This window comes from Cornus florida, unplaced genomic scaffold (genome assembly GCF_030987335.1).
Source record: "Cornus florida cultivar Cherokee Brave unplaced genomic scaffold, ASM3098733v1 CherokeeBrave_3.0.0_Hap2_Chr10, whole genome shotgun sequence".
In the NCBI taxonomy this organism is placed as follows: domain Eukaryota; kingdom Viridiplantae; phylum Streptophyta; class Magnoliopsida; order Cornales; family Cornaceae; genus Cornus; species Cornus florida.
Genome location: NW_026775580.1, coordinates 87,995,355 through 88,012,542, shown reverse-complemented (window position 1 = coordinate 88,012,542; position 17,188 = coordinate 87,995,355). Strand labels below are relative to the sequence as shown.

At 35.3% G+C, this 17,188-nt stretch overlaps 2 protein-coding genes across 2 annotated transcripts; both read right to left on the bottom strand.

Annotated features, from left to right (window-relative positions):
- Positions 1-1,787: 1,787 nt before the first annotated feature.
- LOC132279827 (protein PHOX1-like) lies at positions 1,788-6,060 on the bottom strand. Its single transcript, XM_059781870.1, has 3 exons — positions 3,288-6,060; positions 2,958-3,194; positions 1,788-2,252 (listed from the first exon to the last, which is right to left on the bottom strand). The coding sequence occupies exons 1-2, from the start codon at positions 5,290-5,292 to the stop codon at positions 3,034-3,036; spliced, it is 2,166 nt and encodes a 721-aa protein (XP_059637853.1). The 5' UTR covers positions 5,293-6,060; the 3' UTR covers positions 1,788-2,252; positions 2,958-3,033.
- A 2,387-nt stretch (positions 6,061-8,447) lies between these two features.
- LOC132279826 (uncharacterized) lies at positions 8,448-15,436 on the bottom strand. The gene is made up of 11 exons (XM_059781869.1): positions 15,100-15,436; positions 12,617-12,739; positions 12,370-12,466; positions 11,890-11,925; positions 11,164-11,351; positions 10,943-11,045; positions 10,452-10,633; positions 10,284-10,361; positions 9,707-9,809; positions 9,537-9,630; positions 8,448-8,956 (listed from the first exon to the last, which is right to left on the bottom strand). The coding sequence occupies exons 1-11, from the start codon at positions 15,399-15,401 to the stop codon at positions 8,592-8,594; spliced, it is 1,671 nt and encodes a 556-aa protein (XP_059637852.1). The 5' UTR covers positions 15,402-15,436; the 3' UTR covers positions 8,448-8,591.
- Between the last annotated feature and the right edge of the window lie 1,752 nt (positions 15,437-17,188).

The window sequence follows — 17,188 nt, the reverse complement described above, 5'->3', positions numbered from 1 at the left end:
TGGGAAATAGGGATCATTCAACGTAGGGGATCTTATACAACACACAAGTCATTTCCCAATATAATCAATGCAATGCAATGAATCCAAATGCATGCCAATGTCACTCCCCATTTTCATTCTCGAAACCATCACTTTCAAATGTTAATGTAACCCCCTTTGGTAACTCCGCCGCGACGAGAGAAGGATTGGCTACCGTCCCTAGGCCTTTGGTGACTCCGCAGCACCGTCGAGGGGCCCGAATAGCTCAACCACGCTAAGGTACTCTCCCTAGTTCCCTCTAGGCTACATTAACCTCCGGCCCATTGGTAACTCCGCAGCGACCGGGTTTATCAAAACCATTTCACAAAAACTATCATCTCCCAAATCCCCCATTTTCATTTCAAGACCAATTTTTCCCTTTTCATGCATCCAAATGACATGTGCATGAATGTATAAATGATTACAATATTATGATAAAGGGGAAATTTGGCACAATCTAAATAAACATGCTCTTATACATCATTTCTAGCATATTAACACAAAGTAGACATAAAAATTCAACATTATAACATTTAGAAACTTTTTAATACATCATCACTACACATTCAGGCATATATCATGTTCAACATCCTCAATTAAATCATCAACATATTTAACACAACAAGGTCATCATCTAAACATGTTATTCACATGATACAAGTTATAATCAAAGTAATGAAATTCTCTAGACATAATTTATACATCATGGAAGCAAGTAATTTCTCAAATTAAGCATATTATCACACAATAGGGTCATAATTCACAATAGAACAAGAAAGGAGTGGATTAAGATGCCCTTACCTCAAAAGTGAGCCAAACCCTAGAAATGGGTCTCTAGATTCGAACTCCAAAGGGTGCTCAAATTGGAAATTGGTGGTATGGATGCGTAGAGCTTGACACGAGCTTCGTTTTGCCTTAAATGGCACTCAAATCCGACAAGTATTGAGTGAGTTATCAAGATCCAAAGTTTTGAAATCAAAATGAAAAAGAATAGCAAGAAGCAGTAGGGAGGGAGAGAACTTACGGGAAAAGAAAAAAATGAGAAACCAGAAAAAAAAGAAAGTGGTCTCTAACCCATAATAGAGATGGTGGTGGGCCCCGTTCAATTTTCTTTTCTTTACTCTTTTACTTTTACTTCAATTATACACCACATACACACACACATAATTACACTATACAAATGCTACATAATTCACATCAATTAAAATTTGAAAAATGCACTAGGACCCAATCACAATCCCGCGCGTAGAAGTGAAAAGATAAAAATGCCCTTGCATTAACGAATTTTTGAAAAATTCAAAAATGGCGAAAATCGGAAACACTACAAGTACTTTTTCACCTTTCAAAAGGTATCCGATTTATGCGGATGCACATATTGTTAAGGCAGTTTAATTGTACTTTCTCACCTTATAAACGAAATTGTCGATCGAGTATCGTACTTTCTCACCTTATAAAACAAATGGTCGGTCGAGCATCCTATCTTTCCGAGGATATTTCCCATAGAAAGGTCAAGCGCTATCTATGTGGGTGGGGATAAAAAAAACGTGCTACCGACAGTCTTGAGAGTTGGGACTCATCTTGGTGCGGTGTTGCTTGCCCTCGAGGGGAACATAATTGTGTGAGCCTTTTGTGTTGGATAAAAAATAATACTCCCTTGTTTACAGTGTTGTATGCTTCTTTCTTGTACTTTCTTCACTACATCTAACAAAGTTATGTATTTGAATGTATAACAACTCCAATGCAAATAGTTTCAACTTTCAAGCTAAGAATTATGAAAGAAGGTTCTCTTCTTATACGATTCAATTTGCAGAATATATGACAAACAAATACAAATAAGATCCAATACAAAAATCGTTTTCAAAGACACTAATAAATTGAACATGAAATTGTGTAAAAAGTTACAAAACAGAGAGCTTAAATCAAATGGTATAAACTATAAAGTACAAGTAAATTCTCCTGCTAACTGTCCGAAACTAGTAAAAATGGGAAAGTGATGTGGGTAAAAGCAGAAACGAACAAAAAAGGGAATTCCTGCTCTTCATCTTGTCCCCAGGTGGAAAGAAATGGTAGAACTTGTTTTGTCAGCATATAATTTACAAACACCACAATTGCAAAACCAGCAACTCTAATTTTTTTTTTTTCTTTTTCTTTATTCTTTTTCTTTTTAAATTTTTTTCCCCTTCTGCAAGTAGAACTCCAAAGCTATAAACTAAGAGCTGAATCAGCATGAAAACCTGCAGAACAGACAAATCAATGTTTCAATTACCGAGGCTATAGATTCAAAAAGGAAATTGAAATTCAGCTCAGTAAATATCAAATAATTGGAACAAGAACAAGACCAGTTGCAATTTCAATGGTCTTAAGAACAGACTACAGTGCCATGGTGTCTACAACTTAGCTTGATGTATAAAACTCTCTGGGTTGGAAGGAATCAAACCACAAGGTGCACCCTTCCCAAGTACAGACCAATAGTTGCATATTTTCAAATGCAATAACATAACAAGTTATGAACCACTCGTGAACATTTTCAAATACTATGCTTTGTAGAGCCACATATAAAAACAATGTTAACTTCTCCTAGTCACTCTACTTGCCAATTTTAAGAGATACCACTTCACCAAAGAAAAAAACCACATACCGAGTAGCAATATAAAGCAATAAGACCATTCAAGAGAAAATCTGGAAGAACTTGACTACAAAATACAGTAACTGTCCAAGGTAGGACATGTTAGTTGAATGGAGAAGCTACTGAAGAAATGTCCCAACTAAATTCCTAGCGAAGTGTGAGCACGACGGTCTTCAAGGTTATTCAACATTTTGATGCATCTTAGAATGAACTATTTTACTGCAGCTTTTAGCATCACATGTGACAGAACTTTCAGTATAGTTAGATTTGCAAATAAACTAAGAGAAAATGATACCAGTATGTCGTCACTTACGTGGTATAAATGGATATATGAGTCCCGGGTAATGCAGCACCTATAGTAATTGTTTTCCCTTTTACTATAAGTACAATCAACAAGCGACTCCCACATGCTCCAGGACATTATAGAGTTTTGAACCGCGGCGGCGAAGCAGTGGTTCTAATCGGAAAGAGGGCACACCACTCTGCAACCTTTTTGCTTCACCCATCTCGTTCCACGCCTGTACTATTTCATCAATATTGAACCCTAAGCCTGTTATCATAATAAGTGGTTAGAATCATAACCAAACTTCTAATAGATATTCAGAAAAAATTATGGAGCAAGAATTGAGCAATACTATTTCACCTTCCAGTGCAGTATCATTGGAACAATGGTTTTTAATCATAACAGCTATATCCGTTGGAGAAGCTCCAGCAAGTTCAAACTTTTCAACTGCGACCTCCAAACATTCTTGCCAGACTGGTAACTCTAGTTTATATTCCATTATTGACCGTTCATAGAGCATGGTACCCCACAAAACGTTTATCTGAGACCTCATGTTTGCAGCCTGCTCTGCTGCTTCATTTGCAGATATATCGCTAAATAATCCATCCAAACCCAATTTCTGCAACAAGGTTTTGACCTTATTTGGCTTAGAGAGTTCATTCAGACGCTTTTCTTCTGATTCCTCCCACATCTGCATGCCTTTTTCCATGTTGTCCTCTGCATCATTATAAAGCTGTAGAACCTCAGTAGAAGACCATGTTTCCATATCAACGTTGCTGCTGATTGCATAGTACCACTGGAGTTTTGCCTGCTCGAACTGCAGCTGCCCTAGAGCTAGATGGCCTTCGTAGAAATCTGGTTTAATTTTCAGTGCTTCTTCATATCTTCTTCCTGCTGTCAAATATTCCTTTAGTGCCCAGTCATATGCGGTTTTGATCTGTGCAAGAACAGATTCTCTTGAAGCATCTTCTGTGAGGTACACCCTCTTCCTTGCCCTGGACATATGAACGTTTCCCCAATTGAACAGGGCCAAAGCTGCCATCTCCTGGAACTTTTCTGCTGCCGTGTTCAAAAGGTCTTGTGCTTCTTCACTTGTAATTGTCTCCTCCAGAGCCTCAGAGTAAAGCTTCATCCCGAGTTCATGAATATCCAAATATGCATCAGAATTGAACCCGACATAGTTTTTGAACAACTGAGCAAACTGGATAATCCAGTCATCGATGCAAGCTGGCCCCTTCTCCGTTTCCTTATCTTTTCCTACATTCCCATTCTCCATAACATGATTTTGCTTTAAATGAAGCTTGTGCACTTCGTCTTCTCTTTTAACCTTCTCAAAGAATGGATCTTGCTCTGGACTAACTTCAACTATATATAGCCTGACAGAACCCTGTTGTTCAGATGGAGCTTCAGCCAACCTCAATTCTTCATTCGTAGTGATTGTGACCAAATCCCCTTCTTGGTCCCTGTATTTAACAAGAACAGCTTTTGAGCTTGGAAACCGATCACGTATAACCTCCCTCAGTTTTAAAATGCCGCAATTAACAGGCAACTGGGTGCACCTTATATCCTCCCCAAACACCAATTTGACTGTCCTCTTAGGCTCTTCCTCCTTAACGTCACTTATTTCCTCCTCCACAACCAATTTATCCTCAGCTTGCTTCTTTTCTATTTCTTCCTCAGCTATATTCTTCTCTATTTCATCATCCATCTCCACAATAATTTCCTTGTCTTTTTTCTCCTCTATTTTGTTGCTCTTCTTCTTTCGAGGCTTCTCGTTTGATACTTTGGGAGGAGATGCAGCATTTGATGGTTCAGCACATTCCGGAATCAAATCAATCACTTTATCACTTGCACCATCGCCATTTTTCTCAATTGTTGTTTTCACCCTTTCCACAATCTCGGTTGCCATGAGATTATTTGGCTCCATTTTCAATACTGTATTGACATCTCTCAGTGCCAAATCCAGCCTATTTAAAGCCTCATAACACCTAGCTCTCTTCAAGAGCGCTTTACTATACTTCGGTGTGACTTCAAGAGCCAAATTGCACTCATGAATAGCCCGGGGGTACTCACTGAGACCCATCTGCATATAACACGCAGCCATATTACTCCGGAGATGGGATACATCAATGTGGTTTCTCGGAAGCAATTTGATACCTTTCTCATATTTCAACATGGCTCCTTCATGGTCTCTCCTCTGAAACAACTTATTGCCCTCCTCCTTCAATTCCCGCGACATAGCCATGAACACTGCTGTGTCATTGTCATATAATTTTACGCCATTATCCCCAAATTTGGTTTGCTTTACACTTGAATCGCCCGATTTCGCTCCCACCCGCTTCTTTTTCCCAGCTTGTTTCCCCATCTTCAGCGCCAACAATATGATCGAACACAAAACCTCAACCAAAATCACTAACAATATAACTTCACTTCAAATCTAAACCCTCACAATACAAACATAAAACCTGATATTGAAACTCAAGGAGTTACACAACAAAACCCATCCACACCCATAAACCAATTCAACATAAAACCTTAAAAAAGAGTGAATTAAGAGGAAAAGAGATTCAAACTCCTACTTTACCATACCCAATCCAATCCAATTAAACAGAACTATCAACCAGAACCCAGTGATCTATTCTGATTGAAGCTCCAACCAGGAGTGAATTATGGGGGAATGACCTACAAAACCCTAATTTGACTCCAGAACTCAAATGAGTTGTCTCCAACAATAGATATAGTAAGAACAGGAATCACCCATGAATTAAAAAGCACAAAGAAATAAAAAATTGTCTTCCCTCCAAATCAGGATTTGTTGCTTCTAATCCAGGATAAGAGCAAATCCCAATTCAGAGAGAGGGAGAGAAACTAATCCTAAACCAGCTACAAACAACTCTTTTACAAACCAAAGTTCTTACTTGTGTTAAGAATAACAAATCAGAGAATTTGGTGAGAAGACCTATCTGGGAACTTGCTTTCTTCAAAAACCTTCAGACTTCCAGCTGACTTTCCGGGATAATCAAGAGAGAAACTGAGAGAAAATTGTTGCTTTTTTGTTTTCCTGGAATGAATATGTGTTTGGATGTGCTGAAAGTGGAAGAAGAACCGACCAAGAATCTTACAGCTGCACGTAAGCACCACAAATAAAAAAGCCGCAAAAAATCCCATTAAATATGTTTTTTTTAATAATTTCACACGACAAAGAAGGTGGGACCCGCATTTCCGTGAACTCCAAGATAGTGGGGAACGGTTTTTATCAGCTAACGGCAAACGTCCGTTTGACTATTGCCCGTCTAACGTGTTACTTTGTACAAGCAACAACAATTTCTAGAAAGTAATATTGAATTTAAACGAATAATTTAAGGCTATGTAACCCTTTTCTTGCTCGTTAAGCGAGAAGCCACATTTCATTCAATATCTTAGCCTTGTGTGCAATGTCTTTATTAAGGCAATAGTATTTTGTTTTCATAAATTTTATTAAGAAAATATTAGTAATGTTTAACTTGGACTATTCAATCTAATTTTGATTTTAGAGAAATGTCAGATTAGGATGAAAATGATAAAAAGTAATATAGTTAAAAAAAATTTATTCGTTGAATCATTATAATTGAACATATCAAGTACTAGAATCACACACTTTGTACAAAATTTAGATTATTTGAATTTTTTGGTGAGAGTAAAATTATATGTATATATTTAAAATTATTTATTTGCATCTGTATTGTATGTCAAATTTCATTGAGTCATTAAAAAAACAGAACAGATGAATCATTGTATGTGTGTGTGTGTGTGTATATATATATATATATATATATAGTAGTTTTTTTTTTTCTAAATTAGTTAATTAGTTTTTCTTTTCTTTATTTTAAAAACTTATACTTTCTTAAAAGGGATCTAATCCTACCCAATTAGTTAATTAGTTTTTTTTTCTTCTTCATTTTAAAAAACTTATTCTTTCTTTCTTTACCATTAAAGATAATTTATTAAAGGAAACAAGAATAAATAGTATGAAAAGAAAGTGTAAGTTTCTTAAAAAAAAAAAAAAAACTAATTAACTAATTATCATATGATTAGATTTTAAGATTATAATTAAAAATGAGTATATAATTTTTTTTTTTTTTGTTTTTAAAGAATTTGTGTGTGTGTGTGTGTATATATATATATATATATATATATATATTTTTTTTTTGTAAACCAATGAAGTAGCCATTAGTTAGAGCTCTGGCAAATAGTGTTTCCAATAGCATAGTTGTATAAAAAATCAGCATAAGGGATTGGAAGGGTTGTGTTAGCTTGTCAGTGACCTGAGGCATATACCTCCCTGTTGGGGGCAAACTTGAAAATTGGTCTGGGACATATCTGCCACTAGAGGCCCATCACATTATCACAGAGCATGTGAAAAAAGTAAGGAACTCTACGTGGGACCCCACTCAGCAACTAAAGCAGCAGTTCCCATCTATTGCAAGGCAGGCAGCAGCAGGTGTTGAGATGACAGCCTTTCAGTATCCAAAAACACGTGTCACACATTCCTTCAATGAAGGATATGTCCATTACACACATTCCTTCAATGAAAAGGTCAAATTTGGTTTTGGGAATTGTAACCTTAGTTGGAATAAAATAATAGGGATAAAATATTTGTGTTGATTTCTCAAAAAATTTTTGGGTTATTAATAAATAATTTTTTTGTGACAATCACTTCATAAAAGAATTGATCTTATTTGGGTAATTAAAGAAAATAGTGATTTTATGTTTTCTAATTTGAATGGAGAAAGTAAAAACAAAATTTACTCGTTGAAGGATGACAAACCCCATTTCTCACTTTATTCCCCTAGTTTCCCTTTTCACTTTTGAACCAAACATGAGAATACTTTTTCCTCCCCACTCTGATTCCTTATATAATTTTTTTTTTTTCCCCTTCCAAGTTGGGGTTAGTCCTTCCTAGCACGTAAACAGACATAATTTCTTTCTTTTCAGCAAATATAACATACATCATGGTCAGAAAACCTACATGCATTCTACACATCCACATTGCTCAAGGGAGCTGCTTCTATCTTAGTCAAACTGCAAACGAATCCAAATCCTTGAATTTATCTCCAATTGGAATTGTAACACAACAATTCCATTTTATGCAAGGTAAACTAATGTGAAGGATGTAAAACCATGAAAAGGTAGAACCTCTATATGAAGGATCAAGGAAGAAAGGAAAAGGGAATTGAGCGACTTAGCCGTTTTACCTGCAAATAGTAGAACAACTACGTGGAAGCCGCCTGCGATTCCCTTCCCCTTTTTCATGCCTTTTTAAAGAAGTTAAAGGTGCATTGAGGGGGAGGAACCTTCTCCATCTTCCCCTCCTCTCCCTTACCAAATACCATCTGAGAAAGAGAAGAAAAGAAAATTCAACTTCATCTGTATTCACCTGTACGGGGCACCTGATTTAGTTTCTGCAATGCTAGTTGTCTCTTAATTCAGCATAAAACTGATATTTTTCCTTCATATGAAAACTTACCACTCTCCAAGACATTAGCAAACAGTTACATAAATTACTGATATGAGACGAAAACCCTGTACACAGAAGTGTATGTTAAACGTTCATTTAGATCTATTACATGAAAGCCCTGTACACAAGAAGTGTAAGTTAATTGTTCCTTTAGATTTATTATCTTCTCAGTGAGAAGACGGAGCGCTCTCAGCATTCTCTGCAGAAGCCAACAGAGCCAAGTACTCATTTATAGCTTCGCCTTCCTTTGTAACCTCAATGTCATAGTCAGAAAAAGCATCTCCTCTTCGTAGTTCTTCCGCAAGTTCATCTTCCATCTCTATGTCTCGTTCTTCTACTTTGTTGGTACCTGATGGACCTCCAACGCTATCCTCACCTGATGGAGCTCCAACACCACCCTCAGTATTCAAAACATCCGTGCCAAGAATGTTTGCATTGCCATCCGATGCAACTGCAGGATCAGGGTTTGGTTGTTCAAGTAGATGACTCAATGCTTGCTCTTTTGAGCCAAATGCCCGTACAGCTGCAACCACTACAATACCCAACCACAAGGGGAAAAAAAAATGTGTCAGAAACTGCTACACACTTAAATACAGGATTTCTCAAAACTTCACTGCATATTTTACATTTTCAGTAATCAGAATATGTTCTTTTTGTGCCTACCTCTACTTAAATCTCCATAGATTCCACTATGTTATTCTAATCATGTTTTAACTTTTCCTTTATTAGAATTTAAATTTGCAAAACTGTCAGTGTGCAGAACTAGTAAGAGTAGAAAGTAGTTTAATCATTTCTTTATCGGACAGGGCAGTGCAACAATTTTCCAGTAATAAGAATCAAACAGCCAACACATGCACAAATGTGCTACAGCAGCTTTGGAAGGACAGTCAATGGCAGGCAAAATATGGTCAAGAGAAATAATGAAGACAACCAGTCATTTTGATTCAAAATATTATTTTTGATAAGGAGACACTTCAAAGTTTCAGGAAGGTACCATCTTTTAACAGCAAGGGTACAAAGTAGTAGTTTAGATGACACAGCAGATAAATGAAGGAGTGAATAGAAAGACACAAATATTGTGGCACCGCAACATCTTCTTGTGTTCTAGGTACCTGTTTCTCTTGGGAAACCCATAGACACAAGTTCTTCAATTGCTGCATCAGCTGCTTGATGCAGTCTTTTCCTTTTCCTTGATTCAATATAAAGCTGCAAATCAAACAGAATAATGATTGGGGTTGCAATAAACTCGAGCCAAAAATAACCCTACAAGAAAACGACTCACCTGAATGGCAGAATTGGATTCTGGGTTTGTCAATTCATCCAAAGCCTTCTGATTGTCATTTTCATTTCTTCGAAGGGCTTCGGCAGCAAGCTCTTTCTCAAACCTAAAAAAAAGTTAAATATACGTCAGCTTAATTAGTGACCAAGAACCAACTTGCTACTCATGAATAGTTAGGAGTTAGGACAATATGTCAAAAATGTTGGAGAGTTGCAAGTCCTATGCAAAAGTGGACCTAAAACAAAACTGATTTAGGAGTCGGATCCAAGTGCTCCACAATGAACTACCTTGGTTCACCACTATTTTCTTTAAGATCCAATAAACAAAAAAAGACGATTTCTTATCACAAAATAGATAATTGCAACGATAACCATTGACTTCCTATCAAGAAAAACATAACAAATTTTTTAAAAAGTGACTTTCACGGCTTACAAACTTAGCTTCCGTGTATGTTGACATCCTTAAGTTCTTCCCAATTAGAGTTTATCTCCTCACCTTCCCATTGTACAAGGAAAGAAATTAAACTTTTATTAGATGAAAGCTGTATTATAGTTTCCCTATATTTGTTGGGCCTCCTTACCCAATGGATACCAATTCATTCAATCTCTGGAGATCCACGGCTTTCCCAAGCTGTGTCTTTCCATAACGCTTCTGCTCCCTGCAATTTTTGGTATATAAAAGTAAGTGATGGTGAAGTTATACTGAATAGAGCAAAGTTATTTTTAATTTAGATTAGCATGACACCCACATGATCTCATTCCTCCGCCGAATGTCATCCTCCCTCTTCTGTGCCTTTTTTGTTTTCTCCTCAACAAGAAAATCAATGGCACTCTCAACATCCTGATTGCTGATGCGCATGGCCTTTTTTGCATCATGTTCTTTATAGCCCATGCTCATAAGTAGTGATAGGGCTTCATCTGGAACCTGAAGCTGAATTGAGAAACAGGTAGTTTCGTAGAGAGGAAATGGAAATCAGAAAAAAATTACGCTAGTCAGAATAATTTTAAGGGAAAGATAAAAGTGATGGGATGGAATATGAAGTAGGTGACAAATAAAAAATAACAAGAATCCAAAATAAGCTGGCAAGAATTTGGCACAGGTCCAATGTGAATGCCACAGACAAATAACCACTGAGAGAGTGTTTCGTAAAACTTGAAGTGGACTGTAACAACCACCTTACACTGATCTGATTAATTTTCTTTAACAACCACATCATCCGCTGAAAATAAATAAACTAACCTGGAAATATTTAATTTGTGCAGAGGTCAAGGCCTTCCTAGTTTTTTCAATATGACCACTGTGATATGACACTACTCCTTCCAACAGCTCCAGCCTCAAGTGTCTACGAAAAACAAAGAATGATCAAATAGCTTCAAATAGCGTATAATGATATTTTTCACCTTCAATTCTTCAATACGGTAAGATGCAGATGACTTATCCTTTTAAAGAAGAAAACTCACAATGCAAGCTCTGGATGGCGCCCTCCTTGAAGGAGTCTAACACGACTGGATTCCTTCCCATAAGCACGTTCAAGTCCTTCTCTTGCCTTTGCAAGGCGTATTCCTGCCACTGAGAGCCAACTAATGTCTCGGAGCATGAAATAGCACCACACCATATCTATTTGCAGTATCGGGACGTTGTCAATCATCTAGAAGCCAAATAAAAAAAGACCAAAAAGCACAAGATATAAATGTGAAATGATTATATTAGGAAAGAAAGTTGAAACCATTTTTGTGACTGTAAAATTCATATCACATTGCACAGTGTCGTGATGCTCATGGTTGCTTAATATATTTACAGCACACTCTTAAAACATAGTAGTTTTAGTCATCTTCAGGGTTTCAATTCAATAACAGCTTAATGCCTACAGTTTCAAACAAATTTCTTTTAAAAGTTATAGGAGTTCATAAATTCCAAAACTCTTTTCATGGAAGGAAAGAAAAAGAAGCCAACAGAACATACTTTCTCTTCGTATACAGATTTCCCAAGATGCAACTCTTCCTATAATGTTCCAGATGTTAATCATTACAGAATGCATGTCTTATGGCAAAATCTAAAAGCATCTTTCACCTTCAGTAAATGACAAAAACAGAATGTGGGGCATCATGAATGGCTCAATGATTTGTTCCTAGTAAATTAGATAATCTTTTAGAATACAAACTCCTCAAAAGAAAAAAATGACTCACCTCAATGACCTTGGGGTTGCAGAGAGAAAAAGCCTCCTATAAAAAAGAAATTGAGCACATTAGGGTTAATTTCCTTTTGCAATTATAGGAAAAGCATGATTGGACAATTTAAATTACCAACTTCCTGGACAAAGAATGTTTTCACATGGCTCAGTTTCATTTTGCTAAAATTAGAGAGAGAGAGTCCTAAAAGTTTCAAAGGGATAAAGAAACTATAACAGTAAACAAGAAAAAATGATAACATATATTAATTCACAGGTAGACTGTGAGAATAGTTTAACTATGTTGCACTAGAATAAAAGCCTTAAATTGTAGTATTCTTGCAAGTTTTATCTAAACCACAAAATTAAAATCAGGGGCACAAATTGGATTGATTTGATGATCCTTTGAACAATTACACCATAATTATGCAATCCTTCTGCAAACTCTTCCGAATACCCAATCAAACATTTTCTTGCATGAAAGACAGCAATAACTAACCTCTCCCATGGTGAGCACTTCCAATGCATCTTTATAGTTTTGCCTTCTAATAAGCTGTTTTGCGTTTGCATGAAGCATGAGACCCATCATTACTGCCCTGTCAAATGACCATTATAATTGCTTTTAGTAAAAAAAGCAATTTAAAAAAAAACGAAAAAAAAAAAAAAAAAAACTGACAGGTCCTAAACCGCTGCCAAATGTAAGTTAGTAATAAACTATATTCAATATCCAAGTATGTACATCATACCTTTGATCAGTCTCAGATCCCAATTGCACTGTCTCTCCACTCTGATTTTCCAGCTCCAAGTTGAAGTCCTCAATGGGTAACGAACCATCTGCATGTCTCTTGGAGAGTGAAATGGCAGCAGCCCTGTCAATTTCATGGTGTCATAAAAGAGCTACTTACAAAAAAAGAAGAGCAGTTAGTCTGCTCAAACAAGAAAAAGCACAAGATTGAATACACTACATGGTCTCAATTTTGGGTCATATTACTTGGACAAGCAAGGTCTATTCGTTAAAAACCTCTCCACACACACAAATATATTAGGCACCATTAGCAATTAACAAGTCAATGGTTTCCTCTTGAGATTGTATGTAGTCATATATTACTAATTGTTTGATAGTATTAGACTTGCACTGGAGATGTTCCTCTCAAATTGTGATATACTCACCAACCCTATCACTGTTTTCTAATTGTTTATTGATATTCAGTTGCTTCTAATTCGTAAAATCAACAGAGACCAGGGAACTTATCATTGATACATTTTTCTGGTTGATGGAGAGTAGAGAGACAACTTTCCCTTGGTTCAATCATTAAGAAATTCTTTCTCTCCAGTATGTGGATTAAGATTGCTTTAAATTAAAAATTATTTCATGCACCTTATGTGTTCACAGCATTGTATCACGTAAAAGGCTGAAACTATGCAACCACTACACAAACACAGTTTTCTGAAAGAGAAAACTACACGTCTTAACCTTATACATAAATTTTCAAAGAAAAAGAATGGCCATGTGAGCAGCTTTTGAAAAGTTTCCGAGGCACATGCAAATGTGTCAAAAACTGCAGCACTTAGTAGATGTTTCAGTTGTTCCTTAACACGTGAAGGTAATAGTATTACTATGACTTCAATCCAAACAAGAAGTAATCTCAAGGCTGAATTAAAATTGATGAAATTCAGGTATCTAAAATAAAATGAAGAGGGGAAAAAGTTGGATTTCAATAGTCAACACTATATAATGTCTTATATCTCTAACTCCTAATGCAGGGCTCTTTGCAAGTTAGGAAAGAGAAAAAAATTCCTCAAATCAATTAATCGTGAAACCAAGTAGATTGTTCCTTTATGAAAAACTCATAAAAGTAGGACAGAAGACAGAACTCTTCAAAAGCTTATTGAACATGGTTAACTGCTAGAGAATGCCACTCCATAAACTTTTCAGTGGGCCAACTAAATCAAATATAATAGTTTTATTCCTCTTTGAACTTTCTTCATTACATAAAGTTGCTATCATTTCAAAGTTCTCAATGGTTACACTTTGAGATTGCCCACATGAAGGTACCATACTCCTCTACCTTCTATTTCTTCATTATTTTACTTATGTTGCGTTTGGGCACGCCGAATTGGCATCTTGGATTTGGAATTGGAGAAAAAATAGTAGAATGTTTAAACTAAATTTCCCCCAATTTCAAATCCAAGCCGCAGATTCAATGATCCCAAACATAGCTTTAATGATATTATGACTGTGAGGACAACCCAAATTTCACATTTGAATTATAAATAAAAGGGTAATGCTCATGGGCAAGCTTAAGCACAAAGTAAGATGCTCCAGTGTAGGTTTTAACTATATTATTATGATAAAAGGAAGATATTCACAATCCTCTAAATTAATACAATTCAAGGACAATTCTTCTAAAAATGAAGAGTCAAGTAGATTTTGCCTTGGATCACACAATTAACTAAATAGGCATTTCAAACAATAAATCTTGGAAGACTTACATGACATGGCACTGCATGAAAATGAGAAGGCACTTCCATCATGGCTTCTAAAATCACAGCTTGTTTACTATTTGAGTTTTATTAAGTAACTAAGTTGAGCAAGAAAAGAAACAAGTTTTCGAAAGTTTTCAATTGTTATGAGGCTGCAATTGGATAATGGAATTGGGTCCAGAATCAGGAGCAGGAATTGAACCTTTCTATATTCATGTAAATAAAATTGCTCTAGTCCTAATTAGATGGAAACCAAAGCATATACAAGTTGGACCGTCCGAAATTTTAAGTATTGGGTCGAGTATTGAAATTTCAAGAATTGGAATTGAAACAATGAAAGCCGAGTCTCTCTCCCAACATCTGAATAATTCTTTTTGCTTAACTTCTTCTCCCAAGGACTTTTAGACTCGAAAAATTCTCTTTCTAGGGTTCTTTTAGTTTGATATTTTGATTCAAAATTTCCAAAAAATCTTAAAAAATAGTAGAAATTGAAGTACTCAAAGAAGCCAAAGATGTTAAATTGGCTCTAAAACGATCCAACACTAATCTCACATTCTTGATATTCCAAACAACAACCACGCCAAGAAAGAACAAAAATTCCCCAATTTTGTTCCATATCTCACACACATAACGAAATATATAAATTTTCTATGCTTATTCAATTCAACATACAGTTCACATAATCAATTGAAGACACAAAAAAGTATGTTTATATGAAGGGAGAGAGAAAGAGAGAGAGACTGACTTGAGTCGAGACAGTCTAGAAGAGCGTTCTTCCTCAGCCATTAACTCTTGTTTGAGGGACTTGCCCTGATCAGCGGAGACACGGCTTGCTAGGATCTTAGCATTGTTCTTGACGCCCAATTCGCTAAGCTTCTGAGTACCATCACCATCTTTCAAGACCTTCCCTGCGCATATCAGGTTGATCGATTCTGGACCACAGTCTGATCGCTTCGCAACCTCTTGTCTCAACATGGGGATCGTCCATTCCTCCAATTGCACCTCCAACACCCCAGACCATGCCCCTGCTATCTTCAGTTTCGCCATGTCCGTCTGTCTTTTCTTGGGAAAATATGACGGAGTAATAATGTGTCATATATATATATATAGAGAGAGAGAAGGTTTTCTTGGGGATTAAGACTTGATACTTGATATTCTATTGTTTTTATTAGTATTTTTTTTAAAAGAGTTTTAATAATTTATTGGAAAGTACAGTATTAGGGAGTATATAATTTTATATGTGCGCATATTATATACAGTACATATTTAAATGGAAGTTTTTTTTTGTTTTTATTTTTAAATTTTTACAAAGAAAAATATTTAACTCATACACCCACTTTATTACATGAAAGATGAAAACGTAACACTGGTAGATTATTGCATAGCAAGTATGTTTAACAATGTCTCTTTGGTTGAATTTTTTTGAAATTGTTTTTATGTTTTCAAAAATTAAAGGTTAGAAAATTGTATAAAAATTTGGGTGTAGTTTTCTAAAAATTAGTTTAAGAAAACTCATTTTAGAGTGTCTTTTATAATTTTCTAAAAAGTTTTTTTTAGTACTTAAAAAGTTTTTTTAGAATATTGAATTTATTAATAAATGAAAATTTTAATATCCTTAAAAAGAACAAATTACTTCAAAATCATACTCACCGCGCTGATTTGAACAAATAATAAATGAACATATTATATTTTAAAAATCAAATCATAAATGTTAATCAAATTACCATCTCTGATTTGATAAGTGGGTATTTATCCACTATATTGAATTTGATAATTAAAGATAACATGTCTATTTATTATTAATTCACGTTAATAGTGAGAATGGTGAAGATCTAACAAGCATCTTCAATATATATATATATATTTTGTGTAAATCTAATGTATCATAATAGATTTACACAAAAATTTTGAATTATTAATTTTTAGTTCCAGTGGCTGTTTTATACATTTTGTGTAAAAATATATTTCTAATAACAACCAACTAGTGTCATACCTGGATCACATAATTTTTACAAACTTATTTAATATAAGGTTGATTCGTTAATGAAATGAGAAAGAGGAAATATGCTGATGTGGTTATATAAAAAGGTTGTGTAAAATACACAACAATTTTACACATTAGTGACCTGGGTATCTTAATAAACCGTTGGACATAAAAACAAATTACACATCTTACGTGACCGTATATATTTTACACAAAAGATTATTCTAACAGATTGTTAGAGATGTTCTAATAATATTGTTCTTTTAAAAATATCATATTGTTTTTATAGGGAGGTAAGTATGTCACCTCGGGGAGAAATTATTACATGATCTAGGATTATATGGTCCAAGCATCATTCAGAATTACATGATCCTGCCAATGGTAACTCCACAAGCAAGGTTTTTTTTTTTTTTTTTTTTTGGGCCCTTTTTGCGAAAAAGAGAGGTGATATTCATGGTCCTCTTTTGGATAAATGTATATATTTTTTATTTTTAAAATGGTGTGCACTTAATCGACATTTAAAGTAGATATGCATACAATATCTTCTTTTTCCTCCGCTTCCAACTTCATTTTCTGAGGATTTCTAGCTTGGTCAACCTGTTATAAGCCACTGTAGAAGTCATGCTGTGATCAACCTAGAATACAAGTTCCCATAAGCGAAACCTAATGCTCATATTTAAATCAAAGAATGAGTGACAAACTACAGTAAGAAGATTCACATTTGTACAAAGAGAATTAGAAAGAGTTCTACTGGAACAACGCTCATACAATGGTTTGAGTCCTAGTAAATTGCCCTTACACACACATTTTACACCACCACCAAACATAACATTTGAGGTATCTATAATTA